Source organism: Ambystoma mexicanum, chromosome 14 (genome assembly GCF_040938575.1).
Source record: "Ambystoma mexicanum isolate Mex_15411 chromosome 14, UKY_AmexF1_1, whole genome shotgun sequence".
In the NCBI taxonomy this organism is placed as follows: domain Eukaryota; kingdom Metazoa; phylum Chordata; class Amphibia; order Caudata; family Ambystomatidae; genus Ambystoma; species Ambystoma mexicanum.
In genome coordinates, this window is record NC_090940.1 from 162,348,003 (window position 1) to 162,369,006 (window position 21,004).

Genomic DNA, 21,004 nt, shown 5'->3' on the forward strand with positions numbered 1-21,004 from the left:
CGCACACATTAAACAGTCTTTAAGAACATTACACGCAGTTAATTACTTTAAACTCCTACGCATTATCTTCAAGCTTGTCTTCCTTATAATAACTTTAACTGTAAACGTCTCTTTTCTCAAATGACTTTGAAATTTGTTAACTCTTTAAGTTTTCTTCTAAAGAAAATGAAAGTTCACTGTGACAATCTTAAAATCTTTAAAGGAACGATCCCACCAGATGACTTCTTGTTCAAACTGGATCAGCAAACGATATTCTTACTTCTTTGGTAGATCTTCTGAGCTCTGAAAAGGCCTTACTTAAGGAGCTTAACTAATGTACAACCAGCCACTGAATTTCTCTGGATGAAAGGCGGTTTAGAATCTTGCAAACCTCCCAAGAATCAAACCCATTGTCCTCTCCACCAATCAGGCAAACCAAACATATCATTGTTCCTTTAACCAATCAAATCAAGTTTCTTCCTCTCCATCTTAACTTGGGCAAGCACAATGTTAATTCTATGTACAAACTCTTCCTGTTACTAACCCAGCCAGTCCTAACAGCACAACCAACCCAGCCAGCTCTGAAGGCACAATGTTAATCTTGTTACTCTTCCTGTTACTAACCCAGCCAGTCCTGACACCGCCCCACCGACGTCTCCAGCGGAAATTAGAAGTTTCCTGGGGATGGTAAATTATTGTGGTTGCTTCATCCGCGACCTAGCTTCGGTATCGGAACCCTTAAGAGCGCTCACCAGGAACGATGTTGCATGGAACTGAAGCGGCAAAGAACAGAGGGCGTTTGACGACATCAAGAACGCCCTATCAGGACAGGAGACCATGGCATATTTTAGCCCTGACCATGAGTCTGAAATTGTGGTCGACGCCAGCCCAGTGGGCCTGGGAGCGGTCCTCATGCAGGCGGACAATCAAGGGACCATGAGACCCATCGCCTATGCAAGTAAAGCCCTCACTGAGACAGAGAGGCGATACTCCCAGATTGAGAGAGAAGCCTTGGCCATACTATGGGGGTGCAAGCACTTCCGGATTTACATTCTGGGGAAACCAGTCATCGTAGTGACAGACCACAAATCACTCATCCCGATTCTATCAGGGACCTCGTCCAAACCACCACCTCGCATAGAGCGATGGATGCTTTCACTAATGGAGTACGGTGTCAAACTACTGTATCGGCCAGGAACACTTAACCCTGCGGACTATCTGTCCCGCCACCCGTGTGTAGGGAGGTCCAGAGACTCCTCAGAGGTGGCAGACTGCGTGGAGGCCGTACACCTGGCAGTCGAATCAGCGCTGCCCGTCGCCCTGGCCCACCAGGAAATAGCGGAGGAATCCAACATGGATGAGACATTCATCAAGATCCGACAGGCGATAGCTAGCGATGAGTGGCGTGAGGTCCTTCAAGACAACTCCCGGAGGAACATGGGGGCTCAAAAAGACCTGCAAGCTCTCTGGAAAGCGCGTCATGAGTTGACTGTAGCTGAAGACGGCCTCCTGCTGAGGGGTCACCAGATTGTGATTCCAAGAACATTGGTTGACAAGGTCTTACATCTCGCCCACAATGGCCACCAGGGGATGGCCAAGATGAAAGCACGTCTGAGATTGAAAGTCTGGTTCCCGGAGTTGGAAAGCAGAGTGGAGGAGTTTGTAAGAAAATGTGTTCCCTGCCAAGCCGCAAGTCCGGTGGAGAGAGGACCGCCGATCCAGACCATGGTAAGAAGTGACCAGCCATGGGGGACGGTACATGCCGACTTCGGGTCCACAGGCCGTGGAATATACTTTCTGGTGGAGACAGACCAGTGGTCATGCTATCCAGAAGTGGAGCTAGTGGAGTCCAATGCCAGTGACCACACCATCATGGCCTTGGAGAAGATGTTCGCCACTCATGGGTTTCCCCTGGAGATATGCTCAGACAACGGTGCCCTGTTCCAAGGGCAACAATTTGCGCGCTATTGTGAGGAAAGAGGGATAAAGCATCGTAAAGTCACCCCCCTCTGGCCACGAGCAAATGGCAAAGTAGAGCGTTTTATGCGAACGCTCAACCAAGTGTTTCGCATCTCAATGAATGGGAGTGAAGGTTTCCGACGCAACCTATTTGACTTTCTGCGAGAATACAGCTCGACCCTGCATCGGTCAACCGGGGTCGCTCCGGCGGAGGCGCTCTTCAAACGGGTGCCGAGGGGGTTGCTACCGGAGATTGAAGGTCGACATCCAGGAGAAATCGATGACGAACAGGTACGAGGAGAGAGAGCCACTCAGAATGAGAGAGAGAGCGCCCGGAGGGGACTCCCAGAGAAGGAGATTGCCGTGGGAGACACCGTGCTGGTGAGAAACAGGAGACCGGAAGGAAAGCTGTCGCTACCATACGAAACACAGCCACTGGGAGTGACACATGTCAAAGGATCTATGGTCACTGCCGCCAATGCACGAGGAACAGTCACGAGGAACGTCTCCTTCTTCAAGCGCATCCGAGCTGCAAGCTCGGAAGAGACCGTCTCCCAAGGCCCAGAGCAGGATGCAGGATCACCACTGAGACACGATGAACCGCCAGAGACTCAAGGGACACACGAGTTGCCTCAGGCTGACGCACACAGGTACCCAAGCCGGGCGGGGTGCAAGCCGCCGCAGAGGTTCCAAGACTTTATTATGGACCCTGCCTCGTAATCAGTGCCGCATTGACAGTTAAAGGTGTAATAGAGCACTGTTAGTTCTAATGTTTGTTCATGTTCACTGTTTGGGGAAAAAGGAGGGATGTTGCGTAGCAATACGCCAATGTGCGCATGCGTGAGCGGGAACGAGGCTCACGCATGCGCTGTAGAAAATAAATATGGCCCGCCGGCAGTTCGCGCCAGGGACCTGACTGGCAACACGTCTCCAGCGTGTCTCCTTGTGTGAATGCGGAGCGCATGAGTGTATGACAGCATGGGGCCAACCAACACCCCCACGCCTCCCAACAGCATGTATGGTACAAAACTCCTAGTTTTGAGACACAGCAGTAAATGGGGAACCACCAACTTACTTGCAGGCTAAAATCTAACTGAAACACAAACTCTGTATTAAAAACGGGAAGTAGACTAACGAACTCCGATAAACAAGACTGAGAATTGTGTTAAAACGTGGAAGGTACTCGATCTGGCTGTAATATGCAATTTCTGAAAACTTGCAAACACGATCCAGATCAGTGCAATCTGTAGGTGCTTGGGCATTTTCTGCTTTCCCCGTTTTAAAACCATGCAAATCCAAAACTAGATAAACACCTACATATTTAGTATGAGTTGCTAAGAATTCCATATTTCTAAAAATCCGACTCACTGTTATTAACAGCTATGGCCTATAAAGTCGAGGTCTGACAGGACCAGAGGCGGTGAGGCTCGAGCTCGCTCTCTCGCTCTCAACGCGACGGCCATCTTGGAACATGTTCCTGCACCAACAGATGTGCTTCAGGTCGTGAGCTTCCTGAAACATACACAGAAAGTCCCAAATTATTATTTTTTCCTAGACAGACTTTATACTCTAAACAGAAGTAGCGCAAATAAACGCAAAGGGAAAATATATATAACAGGTTTCAAAACAAGAACAAGTTAGTTATTTTCTTTCACAAATAGGTTAAAACACGACGAGCTCCACACATGTACCATAAGAGGTGTTTATTGTAAATAACTGTTGCTCATTAGCCAGTCCGTGGCTTTAGAATGGCCGATTTAACCGGCGCGCTTTCAAGAAAAAGGCTTTGCACTGCGTTGTCCCTTTTCTGTGTCGCTGCTTTGACGGTTCAACGACTGCCAGAAAAATGTAATCAGAGCCTGCTGGGCGAGAGAGAGAGCGCAGGAGAGAGAGAGAGAGAGAGAGAGAGAGAGAGCATGAGAGAGAGAGAGGCTTGTTAAGGGGAGCTGTTGGAGGAAAAGGAGGAGGAAACAGCTGAAAGAGGAGAAGGCTATCATAGAGCCTGCCAGGAAGAGTCAGAAAAGCCCGAGCACCGCAGAGAACAGGGGGCGCCTCCTCCTCTGCTGCTGCAGCTCTGCACCCTCTTCTCTGGACTACCCAGGAAAAGCTGGGACCTGGCGCTATTTCCCATTGGGCATTACAGCACTTAGTGGATTGTGGGCTATTGTTGCCTGGATATTCAGCCCTCTTTGACGCTGTTTTTATTTGGCGTATCTTCGGACCTCGAATAACCGACCATTCGGTTGAATAGTACACGACCTTGGATTGCAGATGAGGATTATTTATTTTTTTTGTCAATTATTTATTTGGTGTATATTTTTAACTGTACGTTTCGATGCACGCCTCTTCCCATCCAAGCAGGTATGGTACATCAATTGAGGGCAAGAAGTAAAGAGTGTGTGTGTGCCTTCTCTGTTAAGGAGGAGTGTTGCTATCCAAATGTCTCTTAATTCTGTCAGACCAATTTCATTGTTTTCCCAAAAAGCCAAATACCCACTGCGAGCCTGCAGCGCACAGTTTGAATGGTGTTCTTGTACACTAGCCTGCCAACCTACGTTCTTTTGTCTCCTATGTTAAAGGCTTTACCACGGTCTTGCTAAATCGGGGGCTAGAGGGTAGAATGCATGTGCAGTGCTTGGTTCTGTGCAGTTCATTTTTCTAGCTACGAGTATGTGCTTTCTCAGTAGTAAGGGAAATGTGTTCTGTTAAGTGGCAATTCACGGGGTGCATTTGCAGTAGACCGGAGTATACATTGCGTTATCAGTATTCTTTTTTACAGCTGCAGCAGTGCATGAGGTTTGCTTTGCATTACTGTAAAATGCACCTCATTTGGCATGTACAGAGCTTTGCTAGTAGTACTTATTTTATGTTGGCTTCATTTGGCATAGCGCTTTATAATCTGGGCTCAAATCGAGTGAACACGTGGGCGGACGGAGCCCCCCCCTCACAGTTTTCAGAAGTCTACCCCCACCACACTTTTTTTTTTTTTTTTTTTTTTCTTTTTCAGAGGGAACCTTGTTCTGCTAATGTCTGGTGACACCACATTCAATTGATATGTTACTGAGTTCCCCCACTTTTTTAAAATGTATGTGTAAAAATTGTTTTTTTAGGACTTGACCTCTAGCTGTTTTCATCGTGTTCTACTGCATTGCGTTTTCCTTACTATGTCGTTGAGTACGAGCCTTTAAGTGAAGTGTTTTCTGCGTCTTATTGGTGCCTGGAGGCAGGGTACGAATCTTCGCTGCGCTAGCAGCGCCTAATCTCACCACAGCTGTCGGTAATGTATAACGAGAATACCACTCTAGGTATCAGTAGCACCCCAAACCCGGCCGTGTGCTGAGCAACACACGGCGTGCATAAGCTCACTGGCCGTTGCCAAATATTCATGTTGAGCGCTTTGCTGTACAGCGCCAAGTGCATGTGCGTTTCTCTATAACCGGAACTGACTGGAAAGAGGTCAACCTTAATTTGGTCCGGCTTAAGTTTTATTTGAAAGACTTGCTAATTGACAGTCAAATCGTTTTACCTGCTGTATTGCACCGAGCTCCAGTGCAGCTGTTTTTTAAACCATAATTGGGTGACCTCCGGAAACTGTTTTTTTTTTTTTTTGTTCTTTTTTTTTTTGTTCTTTCCTCCCCCTTACAGTACATTTAACACCGTGACTGCCCGTGCAAAACAAGAAGGAAATGATAAACGGGCTGGTTGTCCTGCTGACTCGGGCATTTCACACTCGCAGCTGAGCTGTGTTGTGTTCATGCCGGAGTGCAGCCCGATTGCTTGGGAAGAAGGCAGTCGGCTGTGGCATCGCATGGGGTTTCCCTCTCCAGTAGCATAGCATGGAAGCCAATGGATCGTTTTAAAAGACTGAGACTTTTGAAACCTATTGTGATGCTCTCCCCTCCCCGTGTTTGTGGACATCACAACATTGCAAATGTAGAACGGCTACTTTTTTAGTTTGTAAACTATTTTGCTAAGTGACAGCCCAAGTGCATGTTTTATTCCCTGCTTGCCTTTAAAATGCAGGACCTGCCGCCTTAACTCAATGTTGTATTTCTGTTTCAGGTTGCTGATTTCCTTGGACACTGAGCTGGCACTCTGAAGGGTGCATGTGTGTTCTGTCTGTAGTTGGGGGCTTTTAAATCGTGCGTGGAGAGTGACCCTGCAATTCGAGCTATTAAAATAAATACACGGTGGCAGAGCCGATGGGACAGGGGCTGGTTGCCGGCCTGTAAATTCAAAGTTGTACTCATGTTGGGATTCTGAAAGACTTGGGTTAACCTCTCATACTGACCAAAGAAGGGCTGAGTGGGAGCTTCTGAGAAGTGCCACCCTTCGCTCCCGACCATGGCGAACGTGGAGGCTGTGCCCACGATCACCAGCCGCATCAAGAACCTGTTGCGATCGCCTTCCATCAAACTCCGGAGACACAAGCCTGGCAGCAAAAAAGAGGACATTGGCAGTAAGGTCAGTGTTTCTGCCGTAGTTTGATTGCCCGTTATGCCGCCTTGATGTGCGAGGGGGTGCATGTTTAACGCTGCTTGCCTCACCCATTCTCTGATGTTGCATGTGAACTTGGACAGGTTTGCCCCTGGTATTGGTGTTCACGCAGTGCTTTTCATGAATATAATTGGCAATGATTTCTGCAGCCTGCTCTCCCGTTGCCCCCGACCCCCGTCAAAAAATGGCACTGGCTGAAACATTTTGCCACTATAGTTTTGAGATGTGCATTTGGGACGCTTCGCACTGCGTTAAGGACCGAAACTTAGCATGGACACACCTGGCGTCATTCTGAGTTTAACCAAATGTATGCCTTTCAGTTACTCGATGGTAACTATTTATTGGTCTGATATTAGAGTTTAAAAAAAGTATTAATTTTTTTCCGTTCTTGTCTGGCGGTGGGCCCTTCAAAATGGAACTCTCATTCCAAGCTAGTGGCCCTCCCTCCTGTCGGGATTGACACGGCATTTGGGGTAACCAAAGTTGATGGAACCAAGATTGCCTTTGGGTGTTCATGGATAGCCTCTATGTATTTTGGTAAACTGTTGCAATACCTATGACCCAAAATGTGCACCTGGTGCCATGTTGTAAACCAGTAGACTGCTTTTACAGGTTTGATGATCTCAGCAATTTTACCTACCCCTGTTCGATTCTAAAACGATGCACGTTGTCAGTAATCTATTTTGTCTATTTTTTTTTCACATTTTGTAACCATCAAAACTCTTTGATAGCACCTATCCTTGCGTTTGACTTTGCTGTTTTTCAACCTGCAGTGTTTTGACGCTTCTTCCGTGGTTCTTTCTTGCTGCACTTCCGCTATCTTGCACTTGTATAGCGCCTTCTGCCATAGTTTGATGTCAAAACACTTTGCGTGTCAGAGGTAAAGGAGTAAGTAGTATGCTAGAACATTCAATAGTGGTAGGGAGGAGCACATCTGGGTAGATGGTTGGGATGAGGGGGGGGGGGATAGATGAGAGGCTCAGGAAGGCATAGGTGGCGGATCTGTTAGTCCCACATGTATTGTGGGACTCAAACGGTATTCTGTGGAGCACAGTGCTGAGAGGAAAGATAGCTGGGGAAAAGGTGTTTGCTGCGCCAGGGCGGTATGTCTGGAATTTACTTACTGCATGGTGAGCCTGGACATGCTGAAGTCAGGCCCAAGAAAACCGACAGCAAAGCCCTTCTACTTAGAAGCCCTCCCAAATGTTGGGGGCCAAGGGAAGTATGTCAGAAATCCAAGTTTGCAATGGCTCCCTGGAAAGTGAAGGGGTGAAAAACTCACATATGATGTTGAAAGATGGCGCCACTGATGGGTTGTCGAGTATGAAGGTGCTCTGGAACCCCCCCCCCCCGTCAAAGTCCCTGTACTTGTAATGGGACGTTTTTGTTTTTTTTAGATGTTGGCCCCCAGTTGCCCCTAGGAAAAGCAAATGTCTACACCCCTGGCCACTGAATATCTCTGATCAGATCCTGTACTGGGAGTCACTGTGGTTTGCGTCATTACATTCTGCACACTAGTTAAACAACGCATGTGCACTAAGCCGCTAGGACACTATCATTATTGCAACCGTTAAAGGGTTGCAGGGTTCATACTGCATTTATGTTGAGAATGCTGCACCTATTTTCAGTTGGCAAATTGACAAGTGAAGAGCTAAGTGCTCAAATAATTGTTTCTCCAAATAGGGCACAGCTCTCTTTAATTGCACAGGCCACTCCTGCATATGAGTCTTAGTGCTGCTCATTAGGGATCCTAATTCACTCCACAGCGACCGGCAAGGTGCATCACTCTTCCATGGAGCAGTTTCACATTGTTTAGAGTTCTGGGATAGTTGTTGGCATGTGACCTCACAATCCACAGGAAGATGCTCTGTCACAAGGGCTCTGATGATCATCTCAGAATATGAAACGCCAAGTCGGCTGTCTTGGGAGCTTCTTAAGCTCCTCCTATGGAGATTGCCCTCAGTTGGTGTCCTCGTGCCATCGTGGAAGTGACTCTACCTGCTGCCTGGCCTAATACAGATGGTTAGCCGACATGACATCCCGCGTCGTTAATAAGCGGAGCAACCATGAGGTCGGGTGAATAATTTTGTCTTTGTACTGCCATTTCGATAGAATTACGTGTTTAAGTTAAAAAGACCGGTCAAGTGTAAACGTTTCAGCAGGTGTTTGTATAGAGCAGTTTTTTTGGGAGTTTTTTTTGGTTTTTGTTTACATTTTTTTGTTGTTATTTTAGCCCTTTTTTCTTTCTGCTAATCCTTTTGGGTGGAGGTTATTTGAGTTGGCTCCTGGCGGAGTACTTTAGTACACTATCTGAGCATTTTACAGAGGACGCAAGTATTCACAGCATTCTGAGCCCCTGTACCACTTCTTAATGTTCCACTGACTGGGCCAAGTGGCAAACTCCTTTTGATTTAATAGCCCTAACTGAGCTTACTTTATTAATACAATAAGCGTAAGAATTGGTAATAAATGGATGCAAACGTTCGGCGGTCTTTTGAAAGATGTATATTTTGTTTTTGTCTTTTTTAAATGCACTAATCCAATGTGTAGTCATGAAGACAGATTTTTATGAGGCTGAAACATTTGAACAGCTTTTGAGCATTTGCGTTTAATGTAGAAACGAGCTCTATAACGGTAAGCAAAGTTCGGTAGTTAATGAAGATGAAATCCTAGCAAGCAGTTTATTCTTAAGTAGTTGCCTAACCGGTAAGTATAGATGGCTGTAAGTGACACAAGTTGGATACATCAGTTTCTCCAGTACAGCAGGTCCAACTGGCCCTGTGAGTAATATTTCTATACTAATGGATGCAGACATCGCACGTGTTCATGTGAATGTATGATGTCTCACGTTATCTATTACTTTAGTTTTGGGTGTTTGTATAGTGGTGAAGTTTACTCTAGAGGCAATGGAACACTTCTAAAAATGGATCATTCAGATGGCGATCTTCAAATGTCGAACATTGTGTACTTTTATGGTCGTTTAGTGTTTCCAAGGGGACCTCTAGGGAATGATTGTTGATTGAATAATTCTGAATTAATTGAGGTTTCGTTTTGTGACTCTTTTAATTTGTCTTTAGCCTACCCAGGCAGGTACCTTATCTGCCGTACTATCGATTGCCCCACATTCAGGGCACATTATGGAGATGATGAATACAGCGTCTGCTCGCTCCAGTATTGGCAGGAACCCCCCAAATAGGTGTATGGTGGTTCTCTTCAACGCCTCTTTCATAGCTTCTATGAGCTTTAGTAGGCTAGCTTTGGTGCTGTTGTAATAAATGAATTGTGCCTATGGCAGTTCAGATGGGCAGCAAGTGCACAATTCCTAACGCAGACCTGCCCATGTAAACGGACCGTCATACGCTACTGTGAGCACTTGTGATTTGTATTTTTTTTTTTTCTTTTTGATGAATTTGAGCTTCTGCATGGTCTCAAGCATGAACATAATTACAATCTAAAGTTTTTTTGTAGTAGTGTGATGTCGGAGGTTCTGGGCTTTGTGGAACGTGTGCGCCCCGAGGTTCTAAAGCTACCATTGGGGCAGTTGAGAGAGGGTAGCTGGCTGGATGGGTGTGGGGAATCTAGTGTACGCATTGTCTCCGTCTACCTACCATCATACAGACAATGAGCGTGCAGCTGACTAGAGGATAATGAAGCAGAAGTGAAACTTACGGGCTTGGAGCCCCGCTTACCTTATCATTCGCGATGAGAATACCGGTCCAAAGCAGAGGATCCTGACTTGAGGGCTGCTGAGGGGATTGCAGCAAACCACACTGCCCCCGCAAGTCTTTCCCACACCCAGAAGGTGAAAGTATGTGCCAGCCGGAGAGTTGCAGAGTCCGTGGAGTTTGAGAGTTCAGCGTGTGCAGAGAGCTGGAATTCTACCCAGTCCATAGAAGCTCAGAGGTTTGTCCAGTGGGACTGGTCATCAGGGCCATTGGCACAGTGTTGGCTCAGTCGGAGGGTTTGGCTGCAGTCCGGTACCGATGGCAGGGCCCCAGAGACTTCGCCCGTGGGTGTGCTGTCCTCAGCCTGGAGGAGTGCTGGCGGTACGGCGCCTTCACACTCCGTTCTGTAGCAGGGTTTCCGTGGTCCGTGGGCTAATTGACTGTAACAGAGGGCTAATAGACTGTAGTGGAGGGGAGAGCAGGACGACCTACCAGCACCACCTTTGCTGCTGTAATGGTGACATCATGGGAGGAGAGAAGAGCGTGTCAGTCATATGGCTGGGCTTTTGTGCGTGTGCGGCTGCTGCCCGGCGCTCAGCGTTGTGGAGGTGTTCTGGTCCGTCAAGGAGTGAACTCCAGCCGGGTTCTCCCGCAACAAAGCTAATGAACGTCCATGTTCTCAGTCATCAGGTGTGCAGTGCACCAGTTTGGAGTAGTCGCCATGGGGAAGGTCATCCTGATGGACTTGTGAGGCGCATGGTGATTGGAGTTATGGGGTATGCCTAACGGGGCGGTGGCAAGCCCCAGAGGTGTGTGACGTTTCAACTTTCTTTAAACTGGATTTTGTTTTTGGCAGCTTTGTAGATCCAAGAAATGTTGACTGTGGTTGGGTGACGACGTTGTTAGCAGTAGGTGTGCGAGCTGCCTGGTTATATTTCTCTAACTATAGCATGTATCTGTGTTGTGGCCCATATATAGAGGATGGGCTGTTTCACGGGGTGGTACTGGTGTGCCATGTTTAAGGCTGTTTCATGTTTGTGTTGTGGCCTTGTCCCTTTAGGACCCATGTGGGTTTTTCAGTTTATGCCGCCATTTTATTTGAACCCGACGGTTGGGGTGTTTATTTCAGGTGCACAGTTTTTTTCTCTGCACGGAATGGTGTTGTCAAGTCAACATGAACATTAGAGTGTGGGGCCATGTCGTCTGTACATTTTATTTACAGGTGGACAGTTCCTTCGTTTTTATGCATATTATTTATGGACATGTGGGTGTGGTGTTGCTTATTTGTGTAATTGCATACACATATGTAGTATGAGTCAATACAACCAAGCTTTTCAGTCTGCAAGGAACTGGTCAATCCTGCATCAGCCTCCTTCTTTCACATCCACCCAGGACCTTTGCTCGACCCTGGCTGCACACTTCATCACAAAAACCAAGACATGCTCTCCTCCCCCTCTTCCACTTCACAGCATACACCAACACCGGAGCCTCCCTTGGCCCCCCTCCTACCTTCTCCTCTTTCTCCCATCACACCTGATGAGGTCGCCAGACAAATCCGGTCTATGAAGGCCTCATCCAAACAGGTGGACCTCTGCCCTTCTAAAACCATTAAGGACAATATTGACTCCCTCGCCCCAGCCTTGGCTGATCTCTGCAATCTCTCCTTTTCCAGTGGCGTTTGCCCAACTGCCCTTAAGCACTCCCCTGTCCACCCTCTGTTCAAGAAACCCTCTGCCGACCCCTCCATTCCTGCAAACTACTGCCTTATCTCTATCACTCCTTTCTTGGGCAAACTCCTGGAGAAGTTGGCTATCACTCAGCTGACCGTTCACCCTGAATCCATTGGCTGCTTCCATGACCATCAGTCTGACTTGGCGCATCCAGAGGCACGGAAACGGCTCTTCTGAACACCCCGTGAAGACCTGCTCTGAAATCTTGAGACAAACGCTCCCTATGGTCTCGTTCTCCTTGACCTCTCCTCTGCCTTTGACACGGTTAACCACAACATCCTGATTGCACACCTCCGTGACACCCTGGGAATCGCAGGTCAGGCTCTGGCTGGTTAATCGCCTATCCCAGGTGGAACTCTGAGCCTTTCTCTCGACTATTGCCCTCTCAACCTCTGGCATTCCCCCAGGAATGTATCCTTTCCCCTTGGTTCTTCAACGTCTATATGGCTGCCTTGGCACATGTGATTGCCACTTTCACCTATAACTTTACGCAGATGGCACAGAACTATCTTTCAGGCTACCCTCGGCCGGCTCCTTCTCCTCGCTCATATCTGACTCTCCGCTATTCAGTCTTGGTGTGCTGCAAATGACCTCTGCCTCAACGCCAGTAAGACTGAGATCGTTCGCATTGGGACCCCTGCTCCCGCTTTTCCCACTTTCAGTCTGGCCGGCCTCCCTGGGCCCAGCACCAGCACCCACCTGCGAGGCAAAAAACATCAGGGTCATCTTCGACTCCACTCTCTGCTTCTCCGCTCACATTTCTGACTTCTCTAAAGTCAATCGGCTACACCTCTTCATTTGTGACATGGCACGACAGAGTATGTTCACGTGGAGTTCAAGGGCCAGTTGACCTGGCTAATGTGAGTATTGTGAGCAGACGGGTCCACCTATGTACTTAGTTTGCTATATGTAACTTGCCACATGAGTAAATGCCACTTGCAGGACTATTGAATCTACTTGTTGTAAAGCACATCATTACAGTGTTGTGTATTGAAGTTTGCAGGTGGGTGAGCGGCCCTGTGAGTAGCCCCGTTCACAGGCTTCCACTCCCTGAAATACCTGGTTGGGAAGGTGGTGGCACTGGGTGTAGGGAGAGGATTAAGAACCATAAACGTTTATGCTATGCCTCTCTTGCTTGCCAACCGGCAGCAGTAGCCCTATCTTGACGCTGTGAGGGCTCAAAGGGAGGTTACAACGTCTGGTATGATAGATAGATCTATCTGCAGTGTTGTTCGAGTTGCAGGGAATACCTACTGAGCAAAAGCTGTTCTGGAAGCCACGCCTGTGGTCACTTTTTGACTTCAAAGCAAAAATTCGATATAGCATGATGTGCACATACATTGGACCTGAGTGTGGCTATATTCTTTACAAATAAGTGAGGAAGCGTGAAGCCTTTAAACCCGTGCCTTCCAGGGTCCCCTCTTTCTTCTATCGGGTGACTTCCCATGTCATTTCATTGCTCACTCTTGTGCTTCCTTCACTTTTGTCTGCACGAATCAGCATTAGAATTGTTTCGGGTGGGCCAAATCGAAACAAACTAATATGTAATCCAACTGGTCGCCCTTTTTAAAAAAAAAAAAAAAAAAGGAAGTGTGGACGTTTACGATCCAATTCCCCCCCCCCCCTACACACCATGATCGGCAGTGTCATTTATGGAGATCTAGGTGACTGGAGCATAGGCTTGCCTGGTCTGTGTGTGTATGTATATATATATTTGTATTTTTTTTTTTTTCTTTTCCCCTATAACCTCACAGGTTGTACTCAGGACTTTCATAGTTGAAGACAAAACAAACCATATGCTACTCCAAAACGAACCCATTACACAATACCTAATTGAACACTGCATTCTGTCTATAGATTATTGTGCAGGACCCACTTGCATGGTGTGAAGTGGAGACGCTACTCCGATCAGCAAGAGTCTACTGGGTGAGATGTGAACAAACCACCCCTGTGAAGGTCAAGGATACAGTTTCCATGGCAATTGCGCAGGTGGAGTAGATTGGTGTCGGCTCTGCTCAGACACTGGCCTCTGATTTAGAGATCTAGGGGACTAGCGCATACACGTCTGATCTGTAGGGAATGGAGGTTGGTGACTCCTGTAGAATCCTACCCATCAGAGCTTGCCCTCCACTGGGATACTGCTTTGGGCTGCCACCTTGGCTTGGGACCAGACACTACTGAGCCATTTAAGAAAAGTTATGCTAGTGTGCAGTTCCAAATGTAACTAGCCTACGTTTGAACCTACTTAATGGGGCACTTCCAGTTATATTGGTGTGTAATGTAATAAGTACAAATAAATGCCCCGTAAGCAAGCAAGATCTTTGTAACTGGAACTCTCTTGGCTCACCCAGACAAGTGCTTGCGACCTTACTCTCACACTGCGCAAGCAGTCTTCATAGAGCTGTTCTGAATTATCAGCATTGCGCAAAATCGGTCTACTGATAATTAGAGGACTCGAAAGCAGTAGAATACTCACTTGCTCCACCAGACCCTCTTCTCGTTGCAGACACGTTTTTAAATAACATTGTTTCTTCACTTGTAGATGGCTTACGGCAACATTCTCTCCCCATCTAATACTGGTGTGCCAGTGGTTATTCTGTATCCCTCAGTCGCTCACTCCCTCCCCTCATATTAATTTACTGACCTGCTGAACATCAAACTGCAAATCCCTCGTCCTTCACCTGACACTGAACCCAAAAACAAACCTCACATTCATACTCCTTTTTACGACCACTGATATATGATGCTACCTTCATAGAATCCCTCACGAACCTGGCCATCAAACTTGGATCACCTGATAATCCTCGGGGACTTCAATACATGGTTTGAAGAAGAGCACTCAAACTCACAAAAATCGCTTAACGGCTCGAGACAATGAAATGACACCAGATGGTGAAAAGAGCGACACACTCAGCAGGACACTCACACAATCATTGCCAACAAAAAACTGATCTCCACTGCACCACCAATACAAATACTATGGAGCGACCACCTCATTATACCGCCTGTGATCAACCTACCATCTAAAACACCAAAATGGCCCCAAAAGTTCCCCCTGATACTACCATAAAACGCAGTAACTTGGAAGACCTGGAACTGACCTACATGAAGTATACCTAATCCAGAAATGGATTGTTAAAATAGACTGCATCTCCCCAGAAAAAAACCTTTATTGTAATCGTGTAATAAAGCAGTGACAAGCTGGTTTACACCCCCACCTCAATGCAATGAGAAAAAAAATGGAAACTAGAATGGAGGAAAGACTACGACCATGCCAAAAGAAGAATTTATCAAAAACAAATTCGAGCATACAAAAAGGAAACTCTCAAAAGCCAAAATGAAATATTCAGACTGAATCACAAAAGCCACCAACACTACTCCATATGGTAAATGAGATGAGCAATCTCCTTGGATGTAATAACGCACCGGTACCTTCACAAAAACTGTGCAATGATCTCAGACCACTTTAAAAAGTAAAATCACTGACATACATCGGATTGTACGAAGTAGACCAATCAACCAGACTGTGGACCATCCCCTACCTACCCCAGGACCACACAACAAGCTGTTAAGCTTCACCCAAATGTCAAGGGAAATTCCTCCAGCTGTGGAAACATAGCAACAATGCAGCTCCCCAATGGAGCCCTGGTCACCGGGCCTCTATAAATCAATCCTTACACAGGGCGCACCGCCTCTTCAACCGATCACTCTCAAGCAAGAGGGTACTGCAAGCATTGAATTCTGCATACAGCAAACCACTCATCAAGGATACAACAGGCGATATGTAAGACCTCTCTAACTGCAGACCGATCTCAAACATTCACTATCCGGCAAAACTATTAGAGACCTATTTCTATGAACTAACACTAGAACACGAAGCCAACTATTGGACCAGGCACAAGTCTGCTTCAGACCCATGAAAGGAACAGATGGCACATCTCTCTATTTGGGATGACCTAAAGACCAATGCAGACTCCCAACACAAACTCTGCACTAATATTACTTTACTTCTCCACAGCGTTTGATAGTCAGCCACAATATCCTCATCAAGAGACTGGAAGAAATAGGGATCACCGACGCACTGCTGCTATGGATTAAATCTTTCTTGTCTGAAAGAACAAACTGTTGATAGAACCATTCAAATCTGCACTGCGGGATGCCACCTGTGGAGTACCACAAGGACCTTCCCTATCCACACTCCTCTTCAACATCTGCATGACACCACTAATCAACCTCTTCGAAGGACATGGCTTCACTTGCGACAACTAAGCAGAGGACACCCGAATCTGCTTCAAAATCGGCATCGAACAAGAGAACACAAAGCTATAAGATTGTCTCAAAGAACTGTACAAATGGATTAACACCAACAGCCTCACAGTCATCCCGGGCCAGACAGAAATCCTGATTTATATATAGAAAACCAAGGAAGCAACCCATACATTTCATGGCCCACAGAACTGGGAACATCACCCACACCATTCAAAATTGTAAAAAAAAAACAAATCTTGGAATCCTAATTTACGAGCTAACCCTAGAACCGCATGTAAACGCGATAATCAAGAAATGCTCCTTCCACCTACACACAGATTCTACCATTCCCCTCCTTCACGCACAAAACACTTGCCATCCTCTCATGTTCAGGATGGACTACGCCAACAGCCTATTTCTAGGAATGCCGGATTATTTACTGAAGAAACTGTAACCTATACAGAACGCAGCTGCCAGACTTCCCCCTCAAACTCTCAAAATGGACCATATCACTCCAGCACTAAAGATGTTACATTGGCTACCAGTCAAAAAACATTACCTTTGAAACGATGTGCATAACACACCGCGCAACCCACGGTCTAAGAGTGGAATTCATATGAAAGAAAATCGCCATTCACCAGCCAACCAGAATGTTCAGATCCAGCAACATGTGCTTGGAACCTAAACCGAACACAAGCCGTTAAACTTTGGAACTCCGTCCCTAGAGAAATACAAACCATGAAGGACCATCTAAAATGTACTAATTGTCTAAAAACCTGGCTCTTCAACTCAGAACTTGACAAAAACTAATCCACACCCATGCCCAATGGAATAAACCCACCACTGGGTAGACTGGGGACTAGGCAGACCACAGATAAGTGCTTGGAAGTAGACTGGCATCTGAATGGGAGGGATACCCAGGTGTACCTATTCCCATAGAGGGTCCTGCACCAACCTAATTGAAACACATATAGAGGGTATTAGAATTTAAGGGGAAGAGAGGTGAGCAACACCCTGAACAGATGGACCACGGGCACAAAGAGCTCAAGGGCACAGGGATTGGGAGCCCTCCCCTGGAAGGGCCGTGTAGGCGATGGTTGCTGCGCTTCCACGATGTGCCAGTGGGTAAAGTAATGTGGACATCCTTTAGTTTGAACACTGGGGGTGGAGAGTACCACCACTATATAGCCCTGTTAACGACCCACATTTCTGCACAGAAAATAGAGTGGTAATTGTAGCACACCACAATGTACGACATTGGAAGGGATATGTTCCGCAGGCACCAAAACCGAGGGGTACAATAAGGTATTGCCACCAACAACCCCACTAAATAAAACTCCTCCTTCTGCATACACCTTTCAAACTCTAAACACAACCATACCTCTACAGCACAAAAAACCGCACGCACTTCACTACGCTGCAACAACGAACCAAACCACACATAGCCCTGTACAACAGCACATGACGGCTACCGACCGAAAACTCACACCTACGCTCAGCGAATGGTGTAAACCCAAATGAAGCTGCCAACAGCACATCACAGCTCTTGCTCTTTTTCCCTGCTCGGCCCTACTAACTTACCCTCTTGCTCTACAGATCCACCAAACCGCCAAGGGACCACGCAGGTGGTGATCGGGCATGGTCTAAGAAACCTTTAACTTAACCAAACATTTGGCCGAAGCGGTCTGTGAAAAGGTGAGTTCTCTGTTTCACTATAACCTATGTGCCAATGAAATCTCGGGACCCTCATGGAAGCTACTTGTGATAGTTGAGCACATAAGCTGACCTGCTGTGCTGGGGGGGAGTTGGCATACCCAGAGGAGTGCTGAAGGTAACGCTCCACGCTGTACCAGGAAACTAGCAGGTGATGTCCTTGTTTGCTTGCAGAGCACTGCAAACAAATGAGCTGTCGGAGTTGCCTGCAGCAAAATATATCTGCACAAACAAGAATAACGTAGAAAATGCAATACACTCAAACTCGACTTTAGGGAAGCCAGTCACATCAGGGATTTGAAAAAAGTTCTCATGAGTTGACTGCTTGCCCCACCACCACAATCCCATCAAAAATGGAGACCATTAGTTACGTTTCAATTGTGTAAGATTAAATGGCCTGCAGCCTTAGTTCAAAGGGGTACATTTCCGTTTGGTTTGTAAAAGTATGTATGTTGGACCCTACTCTTCTGGTGGGCGGGTTTCTGTGTAATCCCTTTCCAATATTTATTTCACTGTAATTTAAATTGATGAACGAGACCATCTTCTACTAGAAAGTTTGCTTGTGGGATTGGAATAGAAATCTTGCTGAAGTAACTTTTTTTTTTTTTTTTTTCGAGAGTACGATAAGGTGTTCCTTACGTTTGAGCGCTCTCCCTTGCATTCATTTGTTGGGGAATGAATGCGAAGGATACACTTTATGAAGTTTCATTTTTATTTGCTGGACCCTTTAGTGATTGTTTGGCCGAGACTACAGATTGCGATGAAAGCTAGATCTTGTAGCTATTGTAAAGATTTGCATAAGCCTCTTGCGCATCGTACTTGTTTGCTTCTATGGTGCCTTCTGACGAGGTGCTTTTACAAAAATGTATGAGCTGGTAGAGTAACAGAATACAACCAAGGGAATACTAAAAGGAAGAGCATTCATTGATCCATAGAAACCGCATGGGGGCAAACGTTCAAGTTGCAAGCTATTAGCCAGCTTTAAAAGTCACACTCCACCTCAATTCTACCCCTACACAGAACATTCTTACTCGCCAAGCAAGTATCTCTAGCCAATAGCAAGGATCGAAAATAAGATTGGCTAAGCAGGAGCTAAAAGTAGCTCCTGGGTATCCAGCATTAATAAGTACCCAGCAGCTAGCACTGAAAGGAATCAGTTGTACATGTAGCAAGCATTGTGCATTACACACCAGTGCCAAAGCCGGCGGTAAAAGGCAATGCAGCCGTCGCAGGCTTTTAAAAAGTATTTCAGCCTTGCTGGATGCAAAAAGTTATGAACCAAATAAATGCCCCAATTCACAGAAGCGTTTTATAGTGACAAAACCCCCGTGGGCAACCCTCTGTGAATTAGGCCCAAAGATTAATTTGATCAGATGTCCACTACCAGCCCTGCCCCCTCTAGACCACGCCCCTCGGGCACCGCACCCTCAAACTCCACCCCCACCACATTTTTGACACCACTGGTTTACACAGAAGAAAGTGAGTGGTCTCTTGTAATTAAATGTTGTAATGAAACATTTGAACGAATTCTGAATTCTGTTTTAAAAAGCGGATTGATCTGGGTCCCTCGGGTGATCCATTCCATGAATGCTGCTCCTTTGCTGGAGCACGTGCAACCTGGACTGGTCCATGGAGTGAGTGTTTAGAGTTTACATTCATGGTTGGTAGAGGGAAAGAGAAGTTCAGCTCAGGTGGATGCTCTCGGTTTAGAGACAACCACCAGCTTTCAATGAAGGGGTGGGGGGGTCAACTATGCGTGCCATGCATCCAAGTAGCCTGATTTTGTGTAAACTATATACATATATGCAATATGTCCTCGCACGGCTTTCCAGGGTTTACTGTGAAAACGTTATTTACAGTATATATGTGTAAAGCTGTAATAAATGGAACGCCCTTCTAAAGTGCAGCTGCAGCCATGCTTGCAGTGCATCCTCTGCTAGGAGTTTGGTGTGTATTCACATGCTTATTTTACTGATTGTGGGAGGAGAGTAGTGGGGTGAGAGGTTTGCTAGCAGCCTGGTGTCCAAAGATGGATGTAACCAATGTATGCTTTCCATAGTGGTCCAATGTGCAGATTCACTGACTGTTACTGGAGGCTTTCTGCCATATTTTCGGTAATGTCTATAAAGTGATGTCCCTCTGGCAGTAGGATGTATTTTTGATCCAATGTTTTGGAAAGATTAGATAACAAATGCTGGGGTCCTTCCTACCAAGAAGGGGGTAGGAGGAAAAGTGGGCTGTAAGGGTTTGGAATATTTTGAGTGAAATGCCTGGGCATGTGTTCATTTTCTGCTGATCCTGGTGTCCTGAATCATATCCTAGGGACAGGGCAGGGGTACCTTGGTCACACTAGCAGGATATCATCAAATTGCTGAATCCTAGAACCTGCTGGCATTGTGTGACGGACAGGAAATCCTGGCTAAGCCGTACAGGAAGGAACTTTGTCGTTCAGAGCTGAGCTGCAAATGGATGGTATCTGAATGGAGTGAAACTATCTGGGAAGCGGCAGAACACTGTACACATGTAAACTCGGGGTTTACAAGTGCTCGGTGGTTCACGCGACTGCTGCTGAGATTGGTGTGCAACAAGGTCACAGGTTTTTACCCTGGTTAGTTCTCTTTTGACCTCCTTGGCGCAATAAAACGAGTACCGCTGAGTTGGGCTAACGTTTATTACAGTGTTTAGTTTGAAGGCAATTTAGCCAAAATATTCCATCAATGTTTGCTTTCGGATTAGTGTAAGGATAGAATGTACTTTGGATGAATGCTCCGTAGGAAGGAACCCAATTGTGGTATTGCCTGATCTTTAGTTACTTCAATGACAGCATGAGGCACACCCTGATTGGATGAATACATCTTTCTCGTTTGAGAGAGACCAAGACGATGAGTTTCCAAACTACTGTTGGTCAGAGGGGTTGGCACACTATACCGTGGAATTCCTGACCTTTCTAATTGGAAGTGCAGTGGCTAGGTCAGTGGATCACTACATTGGCCTTTTGTTTCTCAATTTCTTGCTCTCTAGTCTACAGATGTTCATACAGACTGCAGACCATACTCCTTCTCCAGATGCTGAACTCTGCTTTTGGTCATCTTCTTTATGCCATAGTTTCCGGGAAGCCGTTATGTCTGGCTGCCACTCATTTAAAACCTTGCTCCTTTTTAGTAACTCCTTGTTAAACCTCCCACCATTTCCCCCCCCCCCCCTTTTTTAAAA

At 46.4% G+C, this 21,004-nt stretch overlaps 1 protein-coding gene across 4 annotated transcripts in view; it reads left to right on the forward strand.

Moving 5' to 3' along the window:
* Positions 1-3,829: 3,829 nt before the first annotated feature.
* MAPKBP1 (mitogen-activated protein kinase binding protein 1) overlaps positions 3,830-21,004 on the forward strand; it is a 787,404-nt gene continuing 770,229 nt past the window's right edge. For 3 of the 4 annotated variants that reach the window (XM_069638801.1, XM_069638804.1, XM_069638802.1), the window contains exons 1-2: positions 3,830-4,299; positions 6,001-6,402. In XM_069638801.1, the coding sequence (XP_069494902.1) occupies positions 6,283-6,402 (120 nt within the window). In that variant the 5' untranslated portion in view covers positions 3,830-4,299; positions 6,001-6,282. The remainder of the gene's footprint in view (positions 4,300-6,000; positions 6,403-21,004) is intronic. The other variant, XM_069638803.1, reaches the window with a different exon arrangement.